The sequence below is a fragment of the Erithacus rubecula genome, assembly GCF_903797595.1.
Source record: "Erithacus rubecula genome assembly, chromosome: 13".
Taxonomy (NCBI): domain Eukaryota; kingdom Metazoa; phylum Chordata; class Aves; order Passeriformes; family Muscicapidae; genus Erithacus; species Erithacus rubecula.
The window spans coordinates 10,105,801-10,128,537 of NC_136665.1; the positions used below are offsets into that span (position 1 = coordinate 10,105,801).

Below are 22,737 nucleotides of genomic sequence, written 5' to 3' on the forward strand. Positions count from 1 at the left end.
ACTCCTGTAAGGGTTTTTAGACAGCTTGAGATATGCGTTTGATAAAATAGAGGAGGTGTGGATTATTGATGTGCTGTCTAAGCAAGGTGTCTAAAGTCTCAAACCACAACTCCTGATGCGGAGCTGCAAACAGTGTTCTGGAGCAGTGGGGGATGGCTGTGCTGTAGGACTGTCAGAGCTGATGCTGGGGTGTGTTTGGGCAAAGAATTTGGACCTCAAGAATGTAAAAGATTTAATTACTCTGCCAGAAGCCTCCTGTGGATGGTGGTGTTCTGGCTGATCAGGAATTGCAGACAAGCAAATCCCAAGTGGTCTCTTTTGGATGTCTTTTTGCAAAGTGTTGAGCCTAGCTTGGGGGCTCTGCTGGAGTTCACTTCTCCACAGAGTTTCCACTTCGATCAAGGAAGAGCAGGTGAGATGCAGGTGCCCTGGCTAGGAAGCCACCTGCAGTGAGCTCCAGGAGGGAGGTGTCAGCAGAGAGCCCCTGCAAAGTTTCTGCATCACAGGGATCCCTTCCCTCCTGCTCTTTGCACAGGGAACAGGGCTCCTCCTGGGAGCACTGTGCCTGTGAGGGAGGAGAGACTTTGCAAACCTGACTTTCTCCCTCACCTTGACTCCGAGATGAGCTTTGTCTCCTTTCACATCCTGTGGTTTCAGTAACATTAGCTCAGCTTTGGCTCAGGCTGGCTGCATGTCAGTATTTGCAAATCAAAAAGCAGATATGACTTTTATTTTTCTAAATGAAAGAAGGATGACTTTTAAGTACAAATGGCATCAGATTTGGTCCAATCAGTGGTCCAGTGGGAAGAGGTGGTGAGGGAATTGGCATTTTATTTTATGTGCCTGACACAGGAGGGGAAAAAACCCCTACCCCCCCTGAAACAAACCTACAACAAAGAGCTGACTGATTTATTACTGCGTTGATGTTTAATTTTGGATGCATTATTTAAAAAGGCTAATTATGGATGCATTAATATTTATGGGCTCCAGTTGAAGCTGATAGAAAAGTCCATGTTCTAAGCTGGTGAACGTTATTATTTTTTTTTACATCAAGAGTTTTAGGGTTTGGAGGTAGTTTTAACTATGTGACCTGCAGTCGAATCGTAGCCAAAGAGCATGACAATGCCTCCTGGGATGATGCAATACTTTTAAATACCATTTGTAGACAGGCATCTTTAATGGATCTCTCTGGAGTTAATAGCCTTTCAGATCCAGGTTTCATATTTTGTGGAGGAAAATCTATACGTCAGCCTGATAAATTCTGTATTAGGTACAATATGCTTTTCCATGAGGCTAATGTTTTTCCTGTGGAGGTCTCTGATCACTGTGCTTTATGTTTTCTTTTTATATTTGGATGGCTTTGCTTAGGTTGGAAGGCAGAGTTCTGCATGTCGACTCATTTCTCAGCTGAGGACAAAGTGTTTGAGTGAGGTTTTTCATATGGTTGTGGAGAGATGGGAGGCCAGTGAGGCAGCTCTTTGCTGATGTCAGCTGGGGTAGCTCCAAGGGAAGCCAATGCAGCTCCACCATGTGCACTAGGGACAGTCTGATCCTTCTTATTTTCAGCAGACATCTGGAAAGGGATCAGCAAAATGTGGGCTGTGGGGCTGGTCCTGCCTCTGCATGAGCATCCTGGCTCTTATTTCCCACCACCTTGGCAGATCTGCTTCCCATGCATTTTCAAGGGCTGCTGGAACCTGCCTGGTCAAGAAGGGAAGATGTATCTGATCACTTCTACAGGAGAGGGGGGTACAGAGGGGGTTGTGCTGCCTGTATGTTTGACTGTGATGTACTGAGCAGAGGGGGTGCCTTCCAGGGAAAGTTCCAAAGCTGCCCCATCTGTTAATGAAGGGCTTTATTCCTGTGTGATGGAACTGTTCCTATCACAGACCATCAGTGGCTCCTGGGCTACTTTGTGCAAGGTCCCAGGGAGCCCTGGTCTGGAATTTGCATCCTCTCTGGGGCTTCATTTCTCTGCAGGAATCACCTGGGAAGCTTCTGGAAGTCCCAGCTTTGTGTACTCTGGGCTCCTGAGGGGTTCAGGCATGTGTTTTCAGGCAGGGGCATCCTTTGGGCATCCTGCTCCTAAGGGCTTGGGCATTAGGCAGGGGATGCTTCTGGCTAGAGTTTGATTCAGGGAAACAGGGCTCTTGCAGAGGGGGATGTGGATGGCTGAGGGTCACTGCCAGCCCACAGCAGGGGAGCAGGGCTGCCCACGGGCTTGTCTGCAGCTCCTGGGGACAGGCTCTGGTTCCTGCAGGGGAGAATGAGATGAAAACCCCCGTGGCAGGGCCTGGGTGGGTTCCCTTGGGGGTTTCTGATGGGACACCCATCGAGTGCAGGCATTTAAAGGCAGCTCAGCACCTTTGATGGTGTAATGAATCAGCCCAGTCCAGCGCGTGCACAGGCAGATGTTGAGGTTGTCTTTGTCAGAGTTAAACGCTTCTTCAAAGCATTTGTGGGGAAATGAGTCCCCTTTTAAGATAAAGATGTAACACCAGGCTCCCTGCCTGCCTCTGGCAGAGCTTGCTGGTGAGGTGGGGGAGTAGGGAATCCTCACAGAAGGCTAGTGAGCAGTTCCAGGGAATAGTAAGATGTATTTATTTCTTCTGCTGTTTCCATGTTTCTTTGCTGGATTTCTCCTCTGGAAACTCTGTTTCATAAATCCTTTTGTGGTTTGGCTTTTTGGAGTGTGTGGCTGTGGGAAGGGAGCTGGCAAGTGGAGTGGGATGGGGAAGAAGATGAGAGCCTTTGGTGCTTCCTTCAATTCTGTGGGCAAGTTTTGCAGAGCTGCTGGTTTTTCAAGCACCAACGTGCTCATTGTGTCACCAGCATGTCCTGCCACTGTGGAAGCAAAAATCCAGGTGGTGGCACAGGGAAAGAGAGAAAATCATATCAGCAAGTCTGATTCCAAGAGGGAATCTGAGCATCCTGGAAACCTGTCTGCAGTCCATCCATCCATGATGCTACCAGCCTCATGGTTGTGCCTCAGTGTAGTGACAGCTGTGACACCCATGTCCCATTAGCTGCAGGGTGCTGACTTTCTCTGATTCTGGAGCAAGAGCAGACATGCCAAATGGCTCCAACTCCTCCAGGCTGGAGAGATGTGACTGTGCTGTGTCTCCATCCCACAGGTCAGGCTTTCCCTGTAAGCCTCCATTAAGTAAATGGGATTTTAATGCATGTCCCAAGGGCTGGGAGCAGCAGGGTTGTGCTGGTAAGGCAGGGCTGGGCTGTTCTGGTGGCCAAGCACCCGTGGGACAATGCCAGCCCTTGTGCCACTGGGCTCCTCTCTGCAGCCTCTTTCTCCCTGCACGTGTGGCTGCTTCTCTGTTGGTCCACTGCTCATTTCCAGATGCTTACAGATGCTTTCTTTTCAAAGGCATGGACAGATGGCTGCAAGCAGTTCAGTGAGTGTATCTGAGTTTTCATGGCTGAGCTGCATGGTGGTAACAGATCCCTGTGTGTTCCTGGGCTGGGGCAGGTGGAAAATCCTGTAGGATGGCCCCAGAGACAGCTCAGGGTAACCTGGTTTATGTCATGTATGTTGTGTATGGGAAGGGCTGGTACAGCCTGGTACTGCACTTCAGTAAGGGAAGGCAACTGAGGTCTTTCAAGAGAATTATCTTAAAACCCAGGGCATGATTCTGCATCCTCCAGTGTGATGGTGGATGCTCTGGACCACCCTGAGTAAGGACTTTGGCAAAACCTGGCAGGGGTGGAAAATAACTGGATTGGTGTGAAAGGAAGGGCAGAAATTAATTGAGATGGGCAGGGGTGAAGGGAGATGAGAGCTGACTTCCACTCCTCTTGGAGCCTTTCCTGGGCACTAGTGAGGAAGCCTGTGGGTCTGTGTAGGGGCTGGGGGGACACTGACCAAATGGTTCCACTGCTCTGCAAGATTTCCCCTTCTCCCTAAGGTAGAGAGATGGATATAAAGCCCAAGCCTCTGCAGTTCAGCCCCTCAGCCCTGACAGCTGCTGCTCCAGATGCAGGCTGTGCTGGAGCTGAGTATTCACTGAGGATGCATCCTCCTGCCAAGAGGAGATCTGAGGAGCAGTCGGGGGGCTCGCAGGCGGCTGTGCTGTGCCTGTACAGATGCTGTTTTCATCAACACTGTGTTTATCATTTCCCTACTTAATGGACCTCCCCTGCTCTGCTCTTGGTGCCATTCAACTTCCCCCTGTTCCTCCTCCCTGCCCTTCACTCCATGTCCTTCCTTCCTTCCTTCTGGGACGTGCTGTGCCATAGAAATAGCCTCAGTGTCTGTGTGTGCAGTGCTCACACTCCTGTCCCGCTCATGTTTGCTGCTCAGGCTTATCTCACTCTTGTGAATGCTGATTTTGTTTTTTGCCCCTGCTGTTCAGTGTGATGAGGGCTCCTTTGGGCACATGGCATGCCTGGGGCTGGCAATGCAGGAAGGAGAGTGAGTGAGAAGACTGGATCCAGCCCTTCTGGCCCTCCACACTCCCCATCAGCTACAGCTTTGCTTTGAGTCCTGTGTGGAGACAGCTGGAACCTCTCCATGGTCACTGGAGGTGCCTGCACACTCAGGGAGGAGTCAGTCCCTGAAGCTACCCCTGGGTCTGGGCTCATCCTGCACTGATGCTTTGGCTCTGTACCTACCCTGGAGAGGCATCTTTGCTGTCCTTCTGTCCTGTCTGCACCTCTGCTTCTCTGCAACCCCGCCAGGTGTTTCCCTCCATGGCATTACAAGTTTGGGATCATTTATGGAAGTGGAGGGGAGCAGTGCTGGGATTTTTTGGCCCAGCTGTGGGATGAGATGTGGGCAAGCATATGGTGGCTGTGGAGAGGCTCTGGCTTTGACCCTGGGGCATGCAAAGTTGGGCAGAGCTGCTTTGCTGCCTGCAAGACTGCCTGTCCTGTCTGGGGGAGGTTTCAGGCCAGCAGTGAGCCTGGACTTGTTTAGGGATGGGGCACTTGGCACAGGGTGACCCTGAAATGCTGCTCTGAGGCTGAGGCCACACCTCTCTCACCAGGTCATCAGGAGGCAAAGAGGGCACTGCCAGAGGGTCTGGCCCTGTTTCCCTGCCTCGCCTGGGCTTCATCTCCACCAGCACCTGGCAGGGCTGGGGAGGAGGCAGATGGGGAACAAGCTGTGGGTCCATATCAGTGCTGCACCCCCACCATCAGTTTTCTGCCTCACTGGGCTCCTTGCTCTCCTGGCACGCTTTGGGGAGGCGGAACACTTCAACACATGAAGGAGAGCTCCCTCTAATTACCAGGAGTGATGAAAGCCTCTTAGGCAAGAAGTGATGAGGGAAGAGTGCCTGACCGTGGGAAGGAGAGAGACAGCACAGATGGCATCATGCTGCCAAGCAACCTGCTCCTGTGCCAGGAGCAGCCAGCAGTGGCACATGGACACGCAGGGACACAGCCCCAGCCACGCTGCCCAGCACCAGGGACCCCTGCCTCAGCTCCTTCCTGGGCTTTGGGCAGCCTTGCAGGTGCTGTGGTGGTCAAACAGCTGTGCTGAGGCCAGCAGGACTGAGGCAGGCTGTGAGCAGCATTTCACCATGTCCCTGGCACCCTGCTGACTTACTGCTCTGACCTGGACTGGCTCTAAATGCAGCAGAAGTGCTGCAGAGCAAGGTGTGTAGTGAGTGCTTGCACAGTGGCACTTGATGTCCTTATGGCAGAAGGGAGAGTGTGGAAACTATCACCCAGGGTGGGGCTTTAGGAATGGCTCAGTTAAGTTAGAAGCAGCTGGGAGAGCTAAAGTAGGAAGGGGAAACCATGCACCTCAGTGTGTGCATTGAGGATAACATGAGATACTTTGACAAGTGGAGACCAGGAGACCAGCTGGGACCTGCAATAATTAAATGACAAAGGAGATCCTCAGGTGAGGAGGATCTTGAAAGAGCCAAGATTTGGCTTTGACCCTGAAGAACTGCAAAGTGGAGCTGCAGCTGTTGGGGCTGGGGTGCCCAGTGCAGGGCTGCATCAGGAACTTCACCCAGCTGCTTTGAAAACCTTGTGATGTGGTGGAAAGGGGACTGGGGAGTCTTTTTGCAGACCCTGAAGGACCTGGTGACTGGAAAATCTCTTCTTTGGTGGATGGTGGGGGTGATTCATGGGAGGTTTTGCTGAGCTTGGTAGCTGGGCCCCAGCATGTGGCTTGTGTGGCTGCCTGTGCTTTTCTCTTATGTGACCTCTCTGGGGCTGAGCTACTCCCATGAGGATTGATCTGTATGTTCCCTGTCCCAGTCTTCCATATCCTGGATTTATCTGTCCACTGGTCCTGCCTGAGCCCTTAGCCAGGAGGGCAGGAGCTGTCCTTTGCCTTTGTTTGTGTTCCCTATTTCCCCCACCCTCTGCACCTCCCTCCATCAAAGCAACCAGAGATAGGAGGTTGGGGCTCTGCTTTTAAGTTGAATCTCTGCAGCTGAAATAAAATTGCATATATTTGCATAAGGAGCATCTCAATTAGCATATTTGTGGGTAAAGCTAAAAGGGCTGTTCATTTGGAAGTGAAAATGTGAGCGAAACATGGAAATGACTTCCAGCCCCCTTTGCAAGCAGCTTAATTAAATATTTCCTTAGTGTGTGAGCATGGATTTGGGAAGCTCTTGTTGTATATGTAATGGTGTGTGAAACCCCAGGGCAGGCTGGGAGACCTGGTCCTGCAAAGCCTTGGGTGTGTCTTTGCACCCTGGTCTGCCCTCACCCTGTGATCCCCCAGGCCCCCACACCTCCAAAGTGACAATTCTGCTGGAGGGTGAGGGTTTTGGCACACCAGGCTCTGCCACCAAGGATATCTTCTCCGAGAGGACTGGCTTTCCTGTCGTTTCCCAGGGGTAGAGGCAGAGAGGTAGCTGTGATTAGGAGGAGGATTGGGTTGGGCAGGGCTGCCTGCCTCCTGCCAGAGCTGTGTTCAGGGAAAGAGCTTGTCTTTGTTTAAATATAATTGCTTTGGGCCTGATCCTTTTGATGCTCTGATCAGTGAGGAGCAGGTATGAGCCTTCTAGGGTGAAAACCAGTGCCGCTGCTTTTTTCTTTTTTTTTTTTTTTTTTTTTTTTTTTTTTTTTTTTTTTTAAAGCCAGGCTGATTATTTTTACTGCCTTTTAGCTTATGCCTCAGCAGCTCTCCCATCTCCTCCTTGGGAGAACAGCTTGGGCTGCACAGATCTGCCTTCTGCAGACCCACCCAGTGAAGACTCGTGTACTGAATGTGGGACCATGGCAGGGAGGGTTCAGCCCTTCCCTCCCCACAGGGGTGAAACCCCCAAAAGCCTCCCTGCAGTTGTGGGATGCCCAGTGCCTGCAAACAGGGATGCCTGGGAGGGGGCTAGCCAGGGAAGCTAACCAGGCTGTGGAGGTGCCACTCCTGTGAATGGCTGTGGGACTCTGTGTGTCCCCTCCTGCTCTGGGGAGAGTCACCAGCTCCCTGGGGCTGGTTTCATTGCTGAGAGGAATGGAAAGCAGAGCATGGGACTCCTGGCATCCCTGAACACACCCTAGAAAAGATGGGGAGAGGGGAGCAGGAGTGATTCCTGTGCACAAAGAGCCCTGAGAGGGGGCTGGGGGGAGATGGAAGTGTCTGGGGCTGAGGAGGGGTAGAAGGCACAGACACAACGCACGCGTGCTGTGCAAGGCTGGGGCTCAGGGAGGGAGGGAAGGGGTCACACACAACCTATTGTGAGCAGCTGAAAGGCCCTACAGTCCTGAAATGTTAATCTGACCCAACCTTTCCTCAGTTATAATTTTCCTCTCAGTGAGCATGCATTAATCTGGCTCTTTCTCCCCTGTTCCCCTGTGGTGCAGAGCCCTTGTTCTGTTGCCTCTTGCTAAAATCGCCTTTCAGTGAACCCAAATAAAGCTCCCAAAGTCTGGAGCTTGGCCCCTGCTGGGGGTTGGTCAGGGTCAGCCTGCCAAGAGCTTCAGCTGGGACACAATTCCTGCAGTGCCTGAAGTCTGTATCCCCCCACCCTGCCATGGGCAAAGCCTGGGGGTTCAGGTGTGCAGCCACCTCTGTCCCAGTGCATGGCCCATGCCCCGTGGATAAAGGATTCTCTCCATCTGTAGGAGCATCATCTACGGGTGCTGTCCTGCTGAAGCACCCCAAGAAATGTCCCTGTGGACTCTGCCTTGATGCTGCCCTGACACTGCCCCCTTCTCTCCCTGTGCAGCTGCCTGTCCTGTGTGAATGGCTCCTTCCCCTGCCACTGGTGCAAGTACCGCCACATCTGCACCCACAATGCTGCTGACTGCTCTTTCCTGGAGGGACGTGTCAAGCTCTCTGAGGTAAGACAGTGTGAAACTGCTCCCCTTGCTTGTTCTGGTGCTGCCATGGCCCCTGCCCTCTGGGGAAGGGTTTAGAAGGCAGCAAACTCCTTCAGAAACCATTCCTACTGGCTCTCCTGGGGTGCTGGGGCTGCCTGAGGAGCAGTCAGGGAGGAAAGGGAGATGCTGGTGGGGGGAGGCAGCTTGGGAAGTCGGCTGAAGCCCGGAGCACTTCAGGCTGAGTGAAAGGAAAAACAAAGGCAGAGACGCTAAAGCATTTTCCTTTGATGTTTGTGAGGGGAGCAAGCTTGAACTGTCATTGCAGAACAGCTTGTTTTTGGAGAGGAGAAGGTTGAAATCTGTAAAACAAACTGTTTTGCTGCACCTCATGCCTTCTTCATCTCTGCTGCTTTACTAAGGAACATGTTCTTTCGTGGGGGTTCATCCTGTGCAGCATCCGTGCCACCCACTGGGGAAACCTGCCATCAGCAGGGTGTTTGCAGGATATCCTGCTGTCCCCAGCCTGTGGTGGCATTGCTGGCTGCTTGGCTTGGGTATAGAGATCTGGCAATCCACTGCTGGCTCTACAGAAAATGCTGATTTGGATTCTGAAGGGAGAGTTATGGGAATGAAGCTCTGTCCCTGTTCTGGAAGGGGGCTCCAGTTACCTTGTCTGGGTTTCCCATTGACTGTGCATGGCCCCGGTGGGAAGGGTCCTGCTGCCTCCAGGGGAATTTAGCAACCTGAGAAAGTTGGAAAAAGCTGTTTTCTCCTGTGCTGTGAAGAAATCCAGTGAGCAATCTGCCTATCTCAGGCATTCCAGAAGCCTGCTCCTGAGGTCAGGCTTCCAGCCACCCCTGGCATTGCTTCTGCTAATGTGACACATGGTGTCCAGACCACTGGAACCCAGCAGTTCTCATCTGCACATTCCCCTCACTGAGGCCATGGGGTCTGCCCCCTCCCTGCCAGGTGAACCCCAAAGCATCTGCCTGTACCCCACAGTGCTGGTGCCCTTGAGATGTGTGCAGCTCTCCCACAGACTGGCTGCTCAGGAAGTCGAGTCAGTCCCCAGTGTGAACAGGGTGTCCCCCAGCAGACCTTTTGGCCACACTGGGAGATGGACCAATGCCTGGTTTGAGGTTTGGATTGCCTGGCTCAGCCTGTTTGCACATTGGTGTGGCTTCAGCAGTTCCCAGCAGGGCTGGTGAGGCACCCTCAGAGCAGCTGCAGCTGTGGGCTCTGTGACCAGGCTGGAATGAGACATCCTGTCCCCATCCCTGGCTGTGCTGGGATGGTGTGGAGGGTGGGGGGGCTCGGTGCCAGTCCCATGGCACCACCAGACAAGTTAATAGTAGACATCCAGCCCCATCCTCTCTGCAGGAAGGTTATTTTAAGCAGGATTTGGTCTGTCTGTGTTGGCTGGAGTGTGGTGGGCACTGGTCAGGAAGTGTAGGGGCAGAGGGTAATTCTGTCTCTGCTCCTTCCCATGGGTAGTTCACCACAATTTCCCGGGTGGGAAAGTGGTTATTTTGTAGGAAAACAGAGTGACCTAGGGCACTCTGTCCTGGGCATGCCAGGAATGTTTGTCAGAATTTCTGGGGGTTGCAGGGCTGGAATGAGGCATGGGTAGGAGCCACCACTCACATAAATGTACCTGGAAACAGTGGCAGCAGTCAGGATGTCCCTGTCCACTGGCTGTGGTAGCTTTAAAGCCTGGGCTCTGGAGATTGCCCTTCTCTGTGGCTTTGCTGGGGGGATGCAGGGCTGGGGAAGAGGTGATGAAGCAGCACAGGCTGCTGTTCATCTTTTTCCACTCGTGGTGTGCAGTGGTGGCCAAAGGTGGTCAGTGATGGATATTGGAGCATCCCATTCCAGAAGGCTGCTCCTCTGAGACAGCCCCTGCTAATGCAGAGCTGCTGTGGAGGGTGAAAGGCTCCTGTAGGGAGCAAGTGTGTTGGTTTAGATTAGGTAGGTTCAGCTTTGTTTGTTCTTCACTCCCCATCAGTGGGAATGGCTGAGGACTTGGTGAGGAACCTCAAAGCTGGGGTCAGGCCCAGTCCCAGACTGCCTTCATCCTATCTCTGCTGATGCACAGCCTTGCAGCTGGAGCTGGGACCTGCCAGAGAAGCCCAAATGGCAGCATTTGCAATGTAATTCTAAAGCCAGACAAACCTGGACACCCATGTCATGTTCTCATCCAGCTAGAAAAGTGGTTTTAATTGAGAAAATCTGAGTTGTGTGATGTTAGGGAATTTGTGTGAGCTGGGGCCTTGCTTTTCAGCTTATGCCATGCCTCCATGGCTGCCTCCTCCTGGGCCCTGGGGCTCTGCTGGGAGGGGCTATTTTTGGCAGGACACAGAGCTCTGTGGGCTGTGCAGTGTTCCCAAGGGATGGAAGTGCTGGGCAGTGCCAGAGCAAGTTGTGTCAGCAGTTGGAATTGCTCGTAGGGGAAATGAGTTGTCCTTGTACCCCCACCCCTCGGGCACCCTGGGCGCCCACCAGCACCAGGTGTTTCCTGTTTGGGCACAGGCTGACATTTTTGCTGGATGAGACAAACACTTCTGCTGGCAGATGTGGAGCGTGTGACATCATGGGGGGATTGGGCTCAAACTGTGAATTGGCAGAATGAGCCCACCTGCCTGTGTGGGAGAGGGACACGTGGGCCTGCTGTGCTCCCTGGGCACATGCAAACAGCCATGGTGAGCCCAGCCTGGGGGCACAGACTTACCCACCACCCAGCTGGGCTGTGGCAATAATGACCAAAAAAAGAGGAGATGGAAGTGTTGGAGAGTGAGCCAGGAGTTAACACATGCCAAGTGTGTGTGTGCCCTGTGGGGAAGGCTTGTGCCACCCACGGGGTCCCCCTGCAATGTGGAGCAGATCAAGCAGGCAGGGGCTGCTTCCTCTGACAGCACTGCCAAGCTGGGAACTGGTGGGGAACAACCACCATGCAGTCATGGGGACACTGCATGAAAATGGCAACTGGCATGAGGTGTCTCCCCACTGTGAGCTGAACTGATTCTGGAAGTGGGGGGAAGCTGAAGCCCAACTTTGTGCAGTGGCAGCCATGATACAGAGCAGGGAGGTGGCAGAGCAGTGTTCCTCTCAGCTGTTCAGTGTGTTCACACTACTCTTCCTCTCAGCTTTTATTTTGTTTAGTATGTTTTGGAGATAAATAGTTTCTGCCTTTGAAAATTGTGCTTTTTGGGGAATTCAGACTTGTGAAGAAGAGAAAAACCAAAGAGTAAAAGTAGTTGGTTTTTTCTGTCAAGATTTGCTAAATGAAACAGTTTCGCTTTCTTTTCTCTGCATTGTTTGAAAGTTAATTAATCATACCAGCTGAGATAAAGCCTGGCACTTTGCAAGGTTCAGCCTGGCTTGCTGCAGGATGGCAGGAGGCAGCTGAGCAGCCCTGGTCACACATGGCTGCTGGTGGCCTTGGGACCAGAGCTGCCCCTGCAGCTGCACTGTGGCCATCAGAAGCTTTGTGAGAGCAGTGGAGTGGCTGCATCCACTGCATTTCTGTTTTTAAAGCAGCTCACATGTTATTCCCTCTGGATGTTATTTCAAGCCAACACTCCCAGGAGTAGCTGCCATAGGTGTGAGACCTCTGCCCAGCTCAGCAAAGCTGGAGTGGGATTGCATCAGGCTGTTGTTGCCAAAGTGTTATGCACTGGGGCTGCAGAGCTGTTTTGCTGCCTGAGCTCATTTATTTTTGCTCCCCTGTGCTTTGCACACCAGAGTCACCAGCTCCTCTGGAGCAGCTGGGAGCCCATGGCTATTAAAAGTGGAGTGCTTTGGCCTCCCAATGTCTCCTTCCCCAGGGGCTGGCAGGGAGGTGCTTTCCTCTCCAGCTCAGACTCAGCAGCATCCCCTGGCTGGAGTCACTCACTCCAGCTGTCTGCTGGGCAGCCTGCAGCTGGGCTGGATGGGGTGACTCCTCTGAGCTGGTGCAGATAGAAGCAGCAGCAGCAAAATTTGCTGCAGAGCAGGTTCTCTGCCACACTGCTGTGTGAAAGAGGGAAAAAGGCTTTTCTATCTACTTATGAAGGAAGGGGGATGGAGGCTGTAGGGGAACAGGAGGGCTGAGCAGGTAGCTTGACAATGCACAGTCTAGTGGGCATTGACTCTGAAACCTACTGGCTGCAACGATGGCATTGAAGTCCATCTTGTTCCATGTTGCTGTTGCAGTGGCAGGTTACAGATTCCCGAGATGGACCCTCTCCCCACCTCCCACCTAAATCAACCTGTGCTGTAGAAAACACTCTAGTGCCCTGCCACCAGATTCCTCAGTGCTCTTCCTGTCTTCAGGGCTTTGGGCAGAGCAGACATAGGATGCTGGTTTGGGGTTGCTGCACATGAGGATTTTCTCAGGCATGTGCTCAGGGTGGTGTTTCTGCAGTGCCCTCCAAGCCTGCCATGCAGGAGGGGGTCACAGGGGTGCTGGGTGAGGCTGCACAGTGCTCCATTCTCATCATCTGCTTCTTGTTGCCCTTGCAGGACTGCCCCCAGATCCTGCCTTCCACGCAGATCTACATCCCCGTGGGCGTGGTGAAGCCCATCACGCTGACGGCCAAGAACCTGCCGCAGCCGCAGTCGGGGCAGCGCAACTACGAGTGCATCTTCCACATCCCGGGCAGCACCACGCGTGTCACGGCGCTGCGCTTCAACAGCACCAGCATCCAGTGCCAGAACACCTCGGTGAGTGCAGGGCCTGGGGCTGCCTCCCTGCCTGCCCACCAGCTCAGGGCATGGGCAGCTTTGCTCTCCTGTGGGCAGCTGTGGGGGTTTCTGCTGCTCCCACACTGGCGGTGGGAGGTTGCTTGGGGTTGTTCCAGGTAGGATCAGTGCTGAAGCCATCAGGCTTTAGGAGTACTTCCAAGGAAATTGGGTTTGCAAAGCTGAAGAAAGTTGTCTGGACTGGAGCCAGCTGGGTCCAGATGTTCTGGAGTCCCCCTGACACTGAGCTATCCCATTTTACAGGCGGGAAGGAGGTAACACCTCTGTGTCCCATTGTGCACACGGAGCCCTCCACATGCAGCTGTGCCTGCCAGCCCTGCAAGCACTTCCCCTCCTGCCTTGCAGCCTCTGTCCATCCCTGACTCCATCCCTGATCTGACCAGCAGCTGCCTCTTTTCCCTGCCTGCCTGACCTCCATCCCATGCTCCTTGCATGGCTTCCTGCCTCTGTGTCCTTGCCCCCTGCAGCCCTGTCATTTCAGCTCTCACCTGCAGGCATCTCTGCCTTCTCTGCCCTCTCCAGGCACCTTATTCCCTAAGTGGGGATAAGTGGGTTTAGCAGCCCTGGGAGAGCTGTGTGTGTGCTGTGCACCAGGCCCATGAACAAAGTCACTCTGGGTGCTGATAGCCCCACTGGGAGCTGCTGTGTCTCAGCTCCTCAGTTCCTCGCTGTGCTCTTCACCGACCTGCCCTCCCCCAAATGGAGTCAGCCCCTCCCTTTGCTCTCCCATTTAATCCTTTTAAAATTTGTTTTTCATCTCTCATACTGTGAAGGCTCATTTGCAGCCTAACACCAGTGCTGATCCCTGTTCCCTTTGGTGGCACAAGTGACATTTAGAAGCCATTGAAGATGAACACTGGCTCCCTCCCTCCTCCAGTGATCCCAGGGCTGCAGAGCCTTTGGACAGGAGCATCCTGAGCCATTGCCTCCTGCCCTGGGCAGCAGTCCTGGGGGGATGCTGTGCAGCCAGTGCAGCCTCCTGCCAGGTCTCCTCTACCTGGAGCTGGCAGCTGTCTTCTGCCCAGTTCTGTAGTGTGGGGTTTGGCTGAGTTTATTCCAAAGCACTTTGGGACATGTGTGCTGCAGGATGCTCCCTGTGGGGCAGTGCTGTGGCTGCACAGTGCTGACAGCAGCAGCCTGATGGCTCCTGTAGGGTGCTGGGAAGAGGTGCCTGTGCCATAGGGGAGCCTTTACAAAACAGAGGTGGAGCTTGCAGAGAGGCTCTGAATGATGTGGAGACTCATTTCTTCCCAGTATGTTTCAACTTGTCAAGCAGGAGGGAGAGTCTAAAGCACAATGCATTCCCTGGGTTTCCCAAGGGATGATGTGGCTGCCAGGATTGATGCCATGGGCTGCACGGCCCCTGCAGCTCTTGTCCAAAGGGATAGGACAGCTGAAATCACTGCCTTATCCTGGGCTGACAGTGGTGGATGCTTGACCTGGGAATTATCAGGAATGCTATGAAAGCACCACAGATTGCCAGAAGGGTGTGTGTGTGGTGGTGTGAGGTGCACAGGGAGCAGGTAGCAGCAGCTCCATTGGGCTGCAGAAGATGTGGCTTTTGGGTGCAGGGTGGCTTCACAAAGAGAAAAAGAGAGTTTTGACTTGAAAGAAACTGCTTTGCTTTCAGGGTCTGCTTGCCTGCTTTAATGTTTGAGGGCATTGAGCCAGGCTGCATTATGGTGTGGGGGATTCAGATTCACACTTGTGTGATGCTTGTCTCCTTCGTGCCTTTTTGCAGTCCATCTGGCTGCTTGATAGTGCTTCAGGCTCTCCCAGCCATGGCCCAACGGCTTCTTCCATTGCACTTCATTCTTTGGGTTAGGATTCTGGTGTGGGGAACACTGGCAAGTAAGGAAATAGGGAAAGGATGACATCTTCCCAGCCAACAAGTGAAGGATGGATGCCAAAAGTAATTTAAGCACACAGTGTTTCCAGGAGTTCAGTGGGGTCTAAACAAGAGGTTAAATACTCTGTGGAATTACAGATGCTTTCCTGAATCACTGGTGAATGAAAGGCATAATAAGTCAAGCCCCTTAAAAACTCTTTGTCTTTTGTTTTAGTGCTTGTCAAACTCCAATGACTTGTTAGCACTTTGAAGAAAAGACATCTTGGTTAAATATTCAGCAGTCCATTCATTAAGGTCTGAGTGTTGACTATAAACATAGTTTGAAACACCCAATAGATCTTTGGCAAACTCAAGGGAGACCAGCTTGGTATTCCCCAGCATCCCAGGCCATAAACCAAGCCAAAATAACTTTTTCTGCCTTGTCACTTTGGACTCCTTCTGCTCTTCAAGGGGAAAGAAACACTAATAGTTTTCCACATGTATTGTAAAGATGCAAAAGGGAAAGACAAGCCTAACTAAGAAAATGAAGATCTTTGCCAATAAACTAATTTTTGCAAATTGACTGCTTTTAATCTTCTGGAAGCAGACTTTTCCAGGCTTGCTTTTTGCAGTAGAGGATGGAGAAATGGTCACCTGTGTTAATGCATAAGGTTGATGCCACTGGGATTAATTTTCCAAATATCCTTGCCTTTGCCTATTCTTTCCCATCTGACATGCCTCAACAGAGTTCATCTTCCTGATTGCTGCAAAAATTAAACAGTTTTGCACTTGAAAAATGCCACAGTCCCAAATCTGCACTAATGCTTGTAACATTGGACTTGATCTGATTTAGTCCTGGCCTTTGCAAAATGGCTGCAGGTGTCTCTTGCTGTCAAGGGTTTGGCTTTTTCTCTCTAAAATGTTCCTCTTATGGCTGAAATAGCCCCAGAGCTGCTGTTTCCCTTTACATGTATAAATAGGAAGAACTCCTGATCTCCTTTTCATGAGCTTGTTGTCTCAGCACTTTAAATTAAGTGTAATGCCTCGGTTATTTCCCTTTCCAAAGTCCCACGTGGTGTGGAGCAGCTGTGTCATCTCCCTGGCTCCTTTTTGGTTCCTTTCTCACCAGTGCCCCTGGCATGGAGAGCCTACCTTGCCCACTCTTTCTGCTGGAGCTGTGGAGATTCCTGCCCTCTGGCTAGACTCAGGTTGGGATGTTCACCCCAGAGTGAGCATTATTGCTGGGACAAAGTGATGTGGGTGCAGAGCAGGCTGGGCTGGCAGGGTGGGCACATGTGGGGTACCCCAGCATGGATGCTGAAGCCCAGCCCCAATTGTGGATGCCATGGAGTGAAGTAAGGCCTCCCAGATTTATGTTTTCTGGGTATTTTTTGTTGCTGTAGAACCTGGGTTGCTCTGGCATATTCCCAGGGTCTCAGATTCTCATACCATTCTGGATTTGAGGAAAGAGGAATCTAGGTGAAGAGGGTTGTGTGTGGTGGGGGAGGAAAGGAGGAGGTCCACGTGAAAAGAGAAAAAGGAGATGCAGGATCAGAGGCTGAGCGTTGCTGTCAAGTTGTGCTGTTGTGCAGATGATGGTATTTTACTCGGCCCAGGGTATATTTATAGAGGACCATAAATCATACACACATGCCCTGTTCTGAGCACTGCACACCTCCAGTATATGTATCTCTAATTAACCAGCCATGGAGAGGAAGCAGGATTGGAGCCCACAGCCCCAGCTCCCTTTGCCAGCAAAGCCGCGCTCTCCGTCCTAGCAGTGCCTACATTTATCTTTCCTGCAGCAGTGTTTAAAGTGAAAAGGGAGTATCAGGAGAGTTTGATAGGATCCAATTAAATTCCAGCAGATAAAATAATGATGAATTGCAGTTGAGCCCTGGCGAGACGCGATGTACATTACTGCCGTCCCCGTGGTGCGGGGAAGGAGTTGAGGTCATCAACTACAGAAAAATAGGACACAGCTGCAGCCCAAGCTCTCCTCCAGAAATGCAGCCCAGGGGGATGGTGCATGTGGGAGTGAGGGGGGCTGCACAGGAAATTTGGATGTGTGGGTTTGCTTGCAGAGGAACAGCCCCTCTGCTGCCTTCCCCAGGGATGGGCTGGGCAGGTTGTGGCTGCAGGAGGATGGATGCCCCGTGGAAAGGGGTGTGGTGGCTGTGGGGCTGCCCTGCCTCCTGGGATGGGAAGGGCTAGTGCCTTGCCCAGTTGGCATGGCATTTGCAGAAGCATCCCAAAGGGCTTCTTAGTGAGATCTGCCCACAGATTTGGGGTGTTTCCTGCTAGCTGCAGCTGTCTCCCCTGTGTGGTTCAGTGGAGGCACCTTCTCAGAGTGCTGAATCTCTCATCCCAAGGGAAGCCGGGCAGCTCTCAGTTCCTGTTGCTGCTAGCTGGTGGGTGTGTGAGCAGGGGCTTCCTAGAATCAAAAGTGGGATTTCAGGGCAGGTGACAGCCACAGCCCTTGCTGTGTGAAGCATTGCTGGCATTCCCTGCATGGGGGCAGGGTGGATGTGAGAATCAGAGATGTGAGGTCGGTGGTTATTACTTGGGAAGATGCCTGAGATAAGTTTTGGGTAAAGAACCTTGAGAAAGGTTTAGTGAGGACTTCTCTTGCCTGAACTGCACCTCTGCAGGAGACCTTACTGGGAAGACCAGTACCCAGCTGGGTGGGGCTGAAACATCCCCCGTCCTCTCTTCCACATTGGCCTTGTAAGCTCTTCAGGAAGGGGCAGGGAGGCTGGCTGGGTTAGGTAAGGAGCCAGGCAGTTCTCATCTCAGTTGCTGACTCACTTGATAGCATCTTTTCTCCCATCCCCTTCTGTGCTGCATCAGAACACATCACTTTTGGGCACCGCTGGTTTGTTCTCAGCCTGTGCCTGTTTTTTTTTGCTCCCAGAGCAAACACTCCTTTCCCATAGTTTATCCTTACAGCAGTTGCCAAACCAAATCAATTTTTGGCACAGCAGGGGGTCCTGGGCACCTTTGTAGAGACAAAGATGGTCTGACAGCAAGACTGCCTGGGTAGGTGCACCCCTCACTCACACCCATGCTGGCCTGCTGTCCTGCTGCTCATCCCAGTGTGCTGCCAGCCACTGGGATTGATTAACTAGGAGGTTAATAACAATTAAATGTTTAATGGGTGTTTAACGCCGTGTTAGCTCCAAACAGGGAGAAGCCAGCATGATGGAACCTGTTGGCTTTCTGTGAGCTGGTTTTTGGATCCCATAGGATGAACAGATTGGTAAGCACCCCCTGCCTGATGCCCACCAGTTGTGGGGCCTTCAGGGCTGGAAGGTGGCTGCTGTTTTCCCTGGATGCTGCTGCCTCCCTGGCTGTGCCCTTGGGTGGAGAGGGCACTTTTGTGCTTACCTATGGCAAGGGATGTTGTATGAGACCTTTTGGAAACACCTTTCAAAATATGAGATGCTTTAGAAATTAGAGAGGGATCTGACAAGCCTGGAGCCCCTGCAGCTGCAGCTCCTGCCTGTGTGCTGCCAAATCCTGACTCCAGCTCCAGCATTCTACAGGGACCAGTATCCAAGTACAGTATCCAAGCCACAGACCCACTGCTGTCTCTGCAGGGCAGGTTAGAGGCTGCTGGCAGACATGCAGATGCAGAGGACACATTTTTCATTGATATCCATGTTCCCTTGGTGATCCCATGCTTTGAACACCAGCTGAGGCAACAACTCCTCCTCTGCCACTTCCCTCCACACAGTCCTGTGCTCCCACTGCTCCCCACTGCCTGCTCCAGCTCCCTGCCATAGCAGTCAGCATCCTCATACTGTGTCTTTTCCCAGAGGGACACAGTCTCTCATGCAATTGTCCTCTTGCTGTCTCAGGACTGGTGCATGAAGAGTTAATGTTCTCCCTCCCTTTCCCCCTATTCTTCTTCCTCCAACCCACCTCCCAGAAGAACTAATTTCCAAAAGCAGCCGGGGCAGAGAGATGCAAATAAGTGTTTTGGACAGCTGCAGGCTGGATGCTTTCCCAAGATGCCAGGGCCCCAAATGAGACATGTCAGAGTACAAATTGAAAATGCCAATTTCACTTACGCTGCCACGTGGCTCGTCACAGCTAAATTCTGCTCCAGCACTGCCACCACCCTCCCCAGCATGTGCTCCCTCCTGCTGCCAGGGAATGGTCTCTGCTCAGTTATGGGTCTGGCCAGCTCCTCGTTGTGGTTCTGCTGAGGATGTCCTTGGGTGGGAGTAGGATAAGGCAAGGTGAACAGATCTGGACTCCTGGCCAAGTTCTGGCTTCACCTTCCCAGGCCTGGTGACAGGAATGTTGCTGAGGGACTCTGGTGGTAGATGGTGCGTGGTGGGGATGTGGTGAAGGTCGTCTGAGCAAACACAGAGGTGCCATCTCTGGGGGGCTGTGCTGGGGGGTGATGGGGCTCTGCCTGTAGAGAGGAGATGGTGGTGGAGCTGTTGGATTTGCAGCTGGCTGTGTTATGTGTGACAGCTGCTGGGTATGGCTAAAGCCTTCCTCCCTGGGGAGGGCTGCATTTTGGGGTCCTTCAGTCTGCATTTGGATGGAGTGGCTCGGGGGCAAAGGATCACCAACAAAAAGCTGTAATGGAGGACCAGGCTTGGCTCTCACTGGCAGCCTGTAGCACTGAGGGAGGGGTGTGTTGCCCTAGCCAGATCTCGTGTGCCCCATTTTGGTGCCGTGTCTGGTGCTGGATTGGTGATGCTGCTGTCTGGGAGAGACTCAGCACAGCAGGGAGCAGCATTGATGGTCAGGTGGGAAGGCTGAAGTGCTGTTCTCCAGGGCACACTGGCCTCCTCCATGGGCCCACCTGGGCCTTGTGGAGGGGCTGAGTAGAACAGACCCACTGCAGAGGGTCCTGTGGGGGCAGCAGCTGAGGCAGTGCTGGAGGAGAGCTGAGGCCACCCCTCCTTGGTACTGGGGCTGTGAAAGGTGATGCTGGGGTTGGCTGGGGAGTGGCAGGGCTGTGGCCAGGTGAAGCACTGCTGGTGCATCTGCTGCTCTCTAACAAACTCCAGCAACCCATGAATCATTCATTTAATCTCTCCTGACACGCCTGTCATTTTCTCAGGCGAGGAGCGGGGAATCTCTTGCCGAAGGAGGTCATTAGCTGTCAGGGATGCTTCCAAATGCCTTCCTGCCTCTGTATCGATTAAACCTCTCTGTCTGCATGCAGGGGCTTTGCAGGGAATACTGATGGTGCTGCTGGGGCTGGGACTCATGTGGAGGTAGGGGAGAGGGGTCTGGGTGGCGAGAAGGCACTGGCAAGGCTGGAAGGAGAAATGCAGGTGGATATGTCTGGACAGCAGCAAGTCCAAGGGCCTGAATTTTGGGTCCCCTAAAGTTGAGGGGTAGGATTCCCTGGTATCACCTTCCTGCATGGAAACTCAGGGTAGTGGTTCAGTCCTGAAGTGGAGTGTAGCCAATGTCCAAGCACAGTGTGGAGCTGGGAGTGGGGTGTCTGGGGGTATGGTGTGGAGGGGAGGAGTGCTCTCTCCAGACATATTTCTGAGGGCTGGTGTGGCACTGGAGGGGTCCTTGGCTCTGTTCCACACACAGCCATGTGGCCACAGCGTTATGTCATTTTGTTATGGATGATAGGGGCTGGAGGGAGCTGGGAGGGACATCCTCCCACTGGCTATGGAGGGTGACTGTACCGAATCCACTCCTGTGACGTGCCCACCCTATCCTCCCCAAGCTTCACTAGTGATGACCATAACTCCAGATATCTGGCTGAGCATCCCTGGAGTGGGGAGGACATGGGGAAGGGCTTGGGAGCCTTGTGGGTAGAAGTACATCTGTGCTGCAGAGGTACCATCTGTTTCTTCCTCTTCCAACAGCAGCAGCTTCAGACCTTTGAGTTGATGGGCTTTGGGTCTATTTACAAACTCTGTCTCGCTGCTTTATCTTTTTTTGTCAGTCCACCCCACTGGTTTCATGTGCTGTGACTGACACTTTGACGAGTGGCTGTCAGACCTGTTTGTTCCTAGCCAGCAAGTCCCAGCCAGAACCCCATCCTCTCCTCTGGGCTGGTGGGAGACATCCATGTAATGGGATTGTGTGTCTCTCTATGCCACTCACCACCGGGACAGTTTGCCTCAATAATTAACAGGCTCTGCCTCCTTCTGTTTCCTCCTGCAGTATTTCTACGAAGGGAATGACATCAGTGACCTGCCCGTCAACTTGTCTGTGGTCTGGAATGGGAACTTCGTCATTGACAACCCCCAGAACATCCAGGGTGAGTGAGGGATGGGGTGGGACCTGCCCCAGTGCCCCCTCAGCCTCCAGCCCACCCTGGCTCTGACCATAGTTTGCACCATTGCTTTGATGGGTTCCTAAACAGGCTTTTTCCCAGAAGCTTTGGGAGACACCATACTTTGGTGTTGAGTCCAGGGTGCTGCTGGCTCCCTCCTGTGTGGGTTTGTCTCACTTAGTGAGAAGGGGCAAGAACAGCTGCCTTTTCCCCCCAAGGCTTTTCCCGTGGCTGGGGGCCCGTGCTGACCCTGCCCTGTGCCATTGCAGCTCACCTGTACAAGTGCTCGGCGCTGCGGGAGAGCTGCGGGCTGTGCCTCAAGGCCGACCCGCGCTTCGAGTGCGGCTGGTGCGTGTCGGAGCGGCGCTGCTCCCTGCGCCAGCACTGCCTGGCCTACGACAGCAGCTGGATGCACGCCAGCAGCGGCAGCAGCCGCTGCACCGACCCCAAGATCACCAAGGTAGGTGGGGATGGCTCTGATGGCCTGTGGGGTGTGCGTGGGGCTCTCCCGTGGCAGCTCGCAGCAGCCAGATCTGCTCAGTGTTTAGTCCTTGAGCGTTCTTTCATTTCCAAGGTTAAAATCCTCTCTCTGCCACCCCCATGCACGGGGCTTTCTGGCTCATTTCTGAAATTCCAACCTCTCCTGCACATGACTGAGGGATCCAGGAAAGCTCTAGGTTGCTCTTGTGTTGCCGTATGCGCTGGGACCAGTAGTTCATCATCATCATCCCATTTCCCTGACAGCTTTTATGACCTTTGCTTATAAGATTGTGTATATTAATATTCACATGCCTGTTGGGCTGGGATCCAGGTTCACAAGGAGAGACTGTGGGTATTTCAGCTGGATGCCTTCTGCTAACCCACGGCTGGCCAGGCCTCGATGGTGTTAATTACTGGAGTCTTAGCACAGGATCTGATCTGTTTGGGTTTCAGTGCCTTATCTGATGGAGGCTGGAAATGAGAGTCTTGGCTTTTCCCAGTGCGTGCTGCCTGCCTCTCACACGGATGGGCCCTGCAGTGTGCTGGGTGGCAGCCATGTGGAGAGAGAGGAACAGCTCTGCTGGGCACATCCCTGCCTGCAAAGAGCCCTGCCTGCAAGAAGTACTGCCTGCAGAGTTGCCTGGGGCTGGTGGAGTGCTGGCAGGAGAAGGGATCCATTCCTGAGGAAGTGGGATTGAGCCTCAGATCCTGGATCCCTAAATGGAGCTCTGCTGTTATGTCCAGGGCTCCCTGTCAACTTCCCACTGTGCTCAGGCTGAACTATCCAAATCTGGACCCCTAGGGATGATGGGAATGGAGAATACTGTGGGGCAGTTCATGACCTTGCTGTAGGCTGTGCCCTGGTCCTCTTGTGTCCAGGTGACCAGGGCTTCAGGCATTTACACACAGCAGCTTCCCAGCAGCTGATGGTGCCCAGCATTGGTAACAGCAGTTGGTCCAGGGCTGATGGTAACAACTCTCCCACCCTGAATCATTATGAAATTTTACAGTAATTGCAGGTGCAGCAGGAACAGATCTGTTAGCAGGTGGGCTTGACCTTGGCACTGCTCTGTGTTAGTGCCCTGGGAGGTGGCTGTCGGTGTGGTTGTGCAGTCACTGTCAGTGTGATGCTGCTCCTGTAGCCTGCCTGTTGCCTGCTGCCTCCCACTACCCCAGTCCC

The 22,737-nt window shown here is 53.0% G+C and overlaps 1 protein-coding gene across 2 annotated transcripts in view; it reads left to right on the forward strand.

Moving 5' to 3' along the window:
- Positions 1–22,737, forward strand: part of PLXNA1 (plexin A1) — a 114,094-nt gene that overhangs the window by 55,284 nt on the left and 36,073 nt on the right. For both annotated transcript variants that reach the window (XM_079316591.1, XM_079316592.1), the window contains exons 9-12: positions 8,151–8,265; positions 12,745–12,945; positions 20,966–21,062; positions 21,347–21,537. In XM_079316591.1, the coding sequence (XP_079172717.1) occupies positions 8,151–8,265; positions 12,745–12,945; positions 20,966–21,062; positions 21,347–21,537 (604 nt within the window). The remainder of the gene's footprint in view (positions 1–8,150; positions 8,266–12,744; positions 12,946–20,965; positions 21,063–21,346; positions 21,538–22,737) is intronic.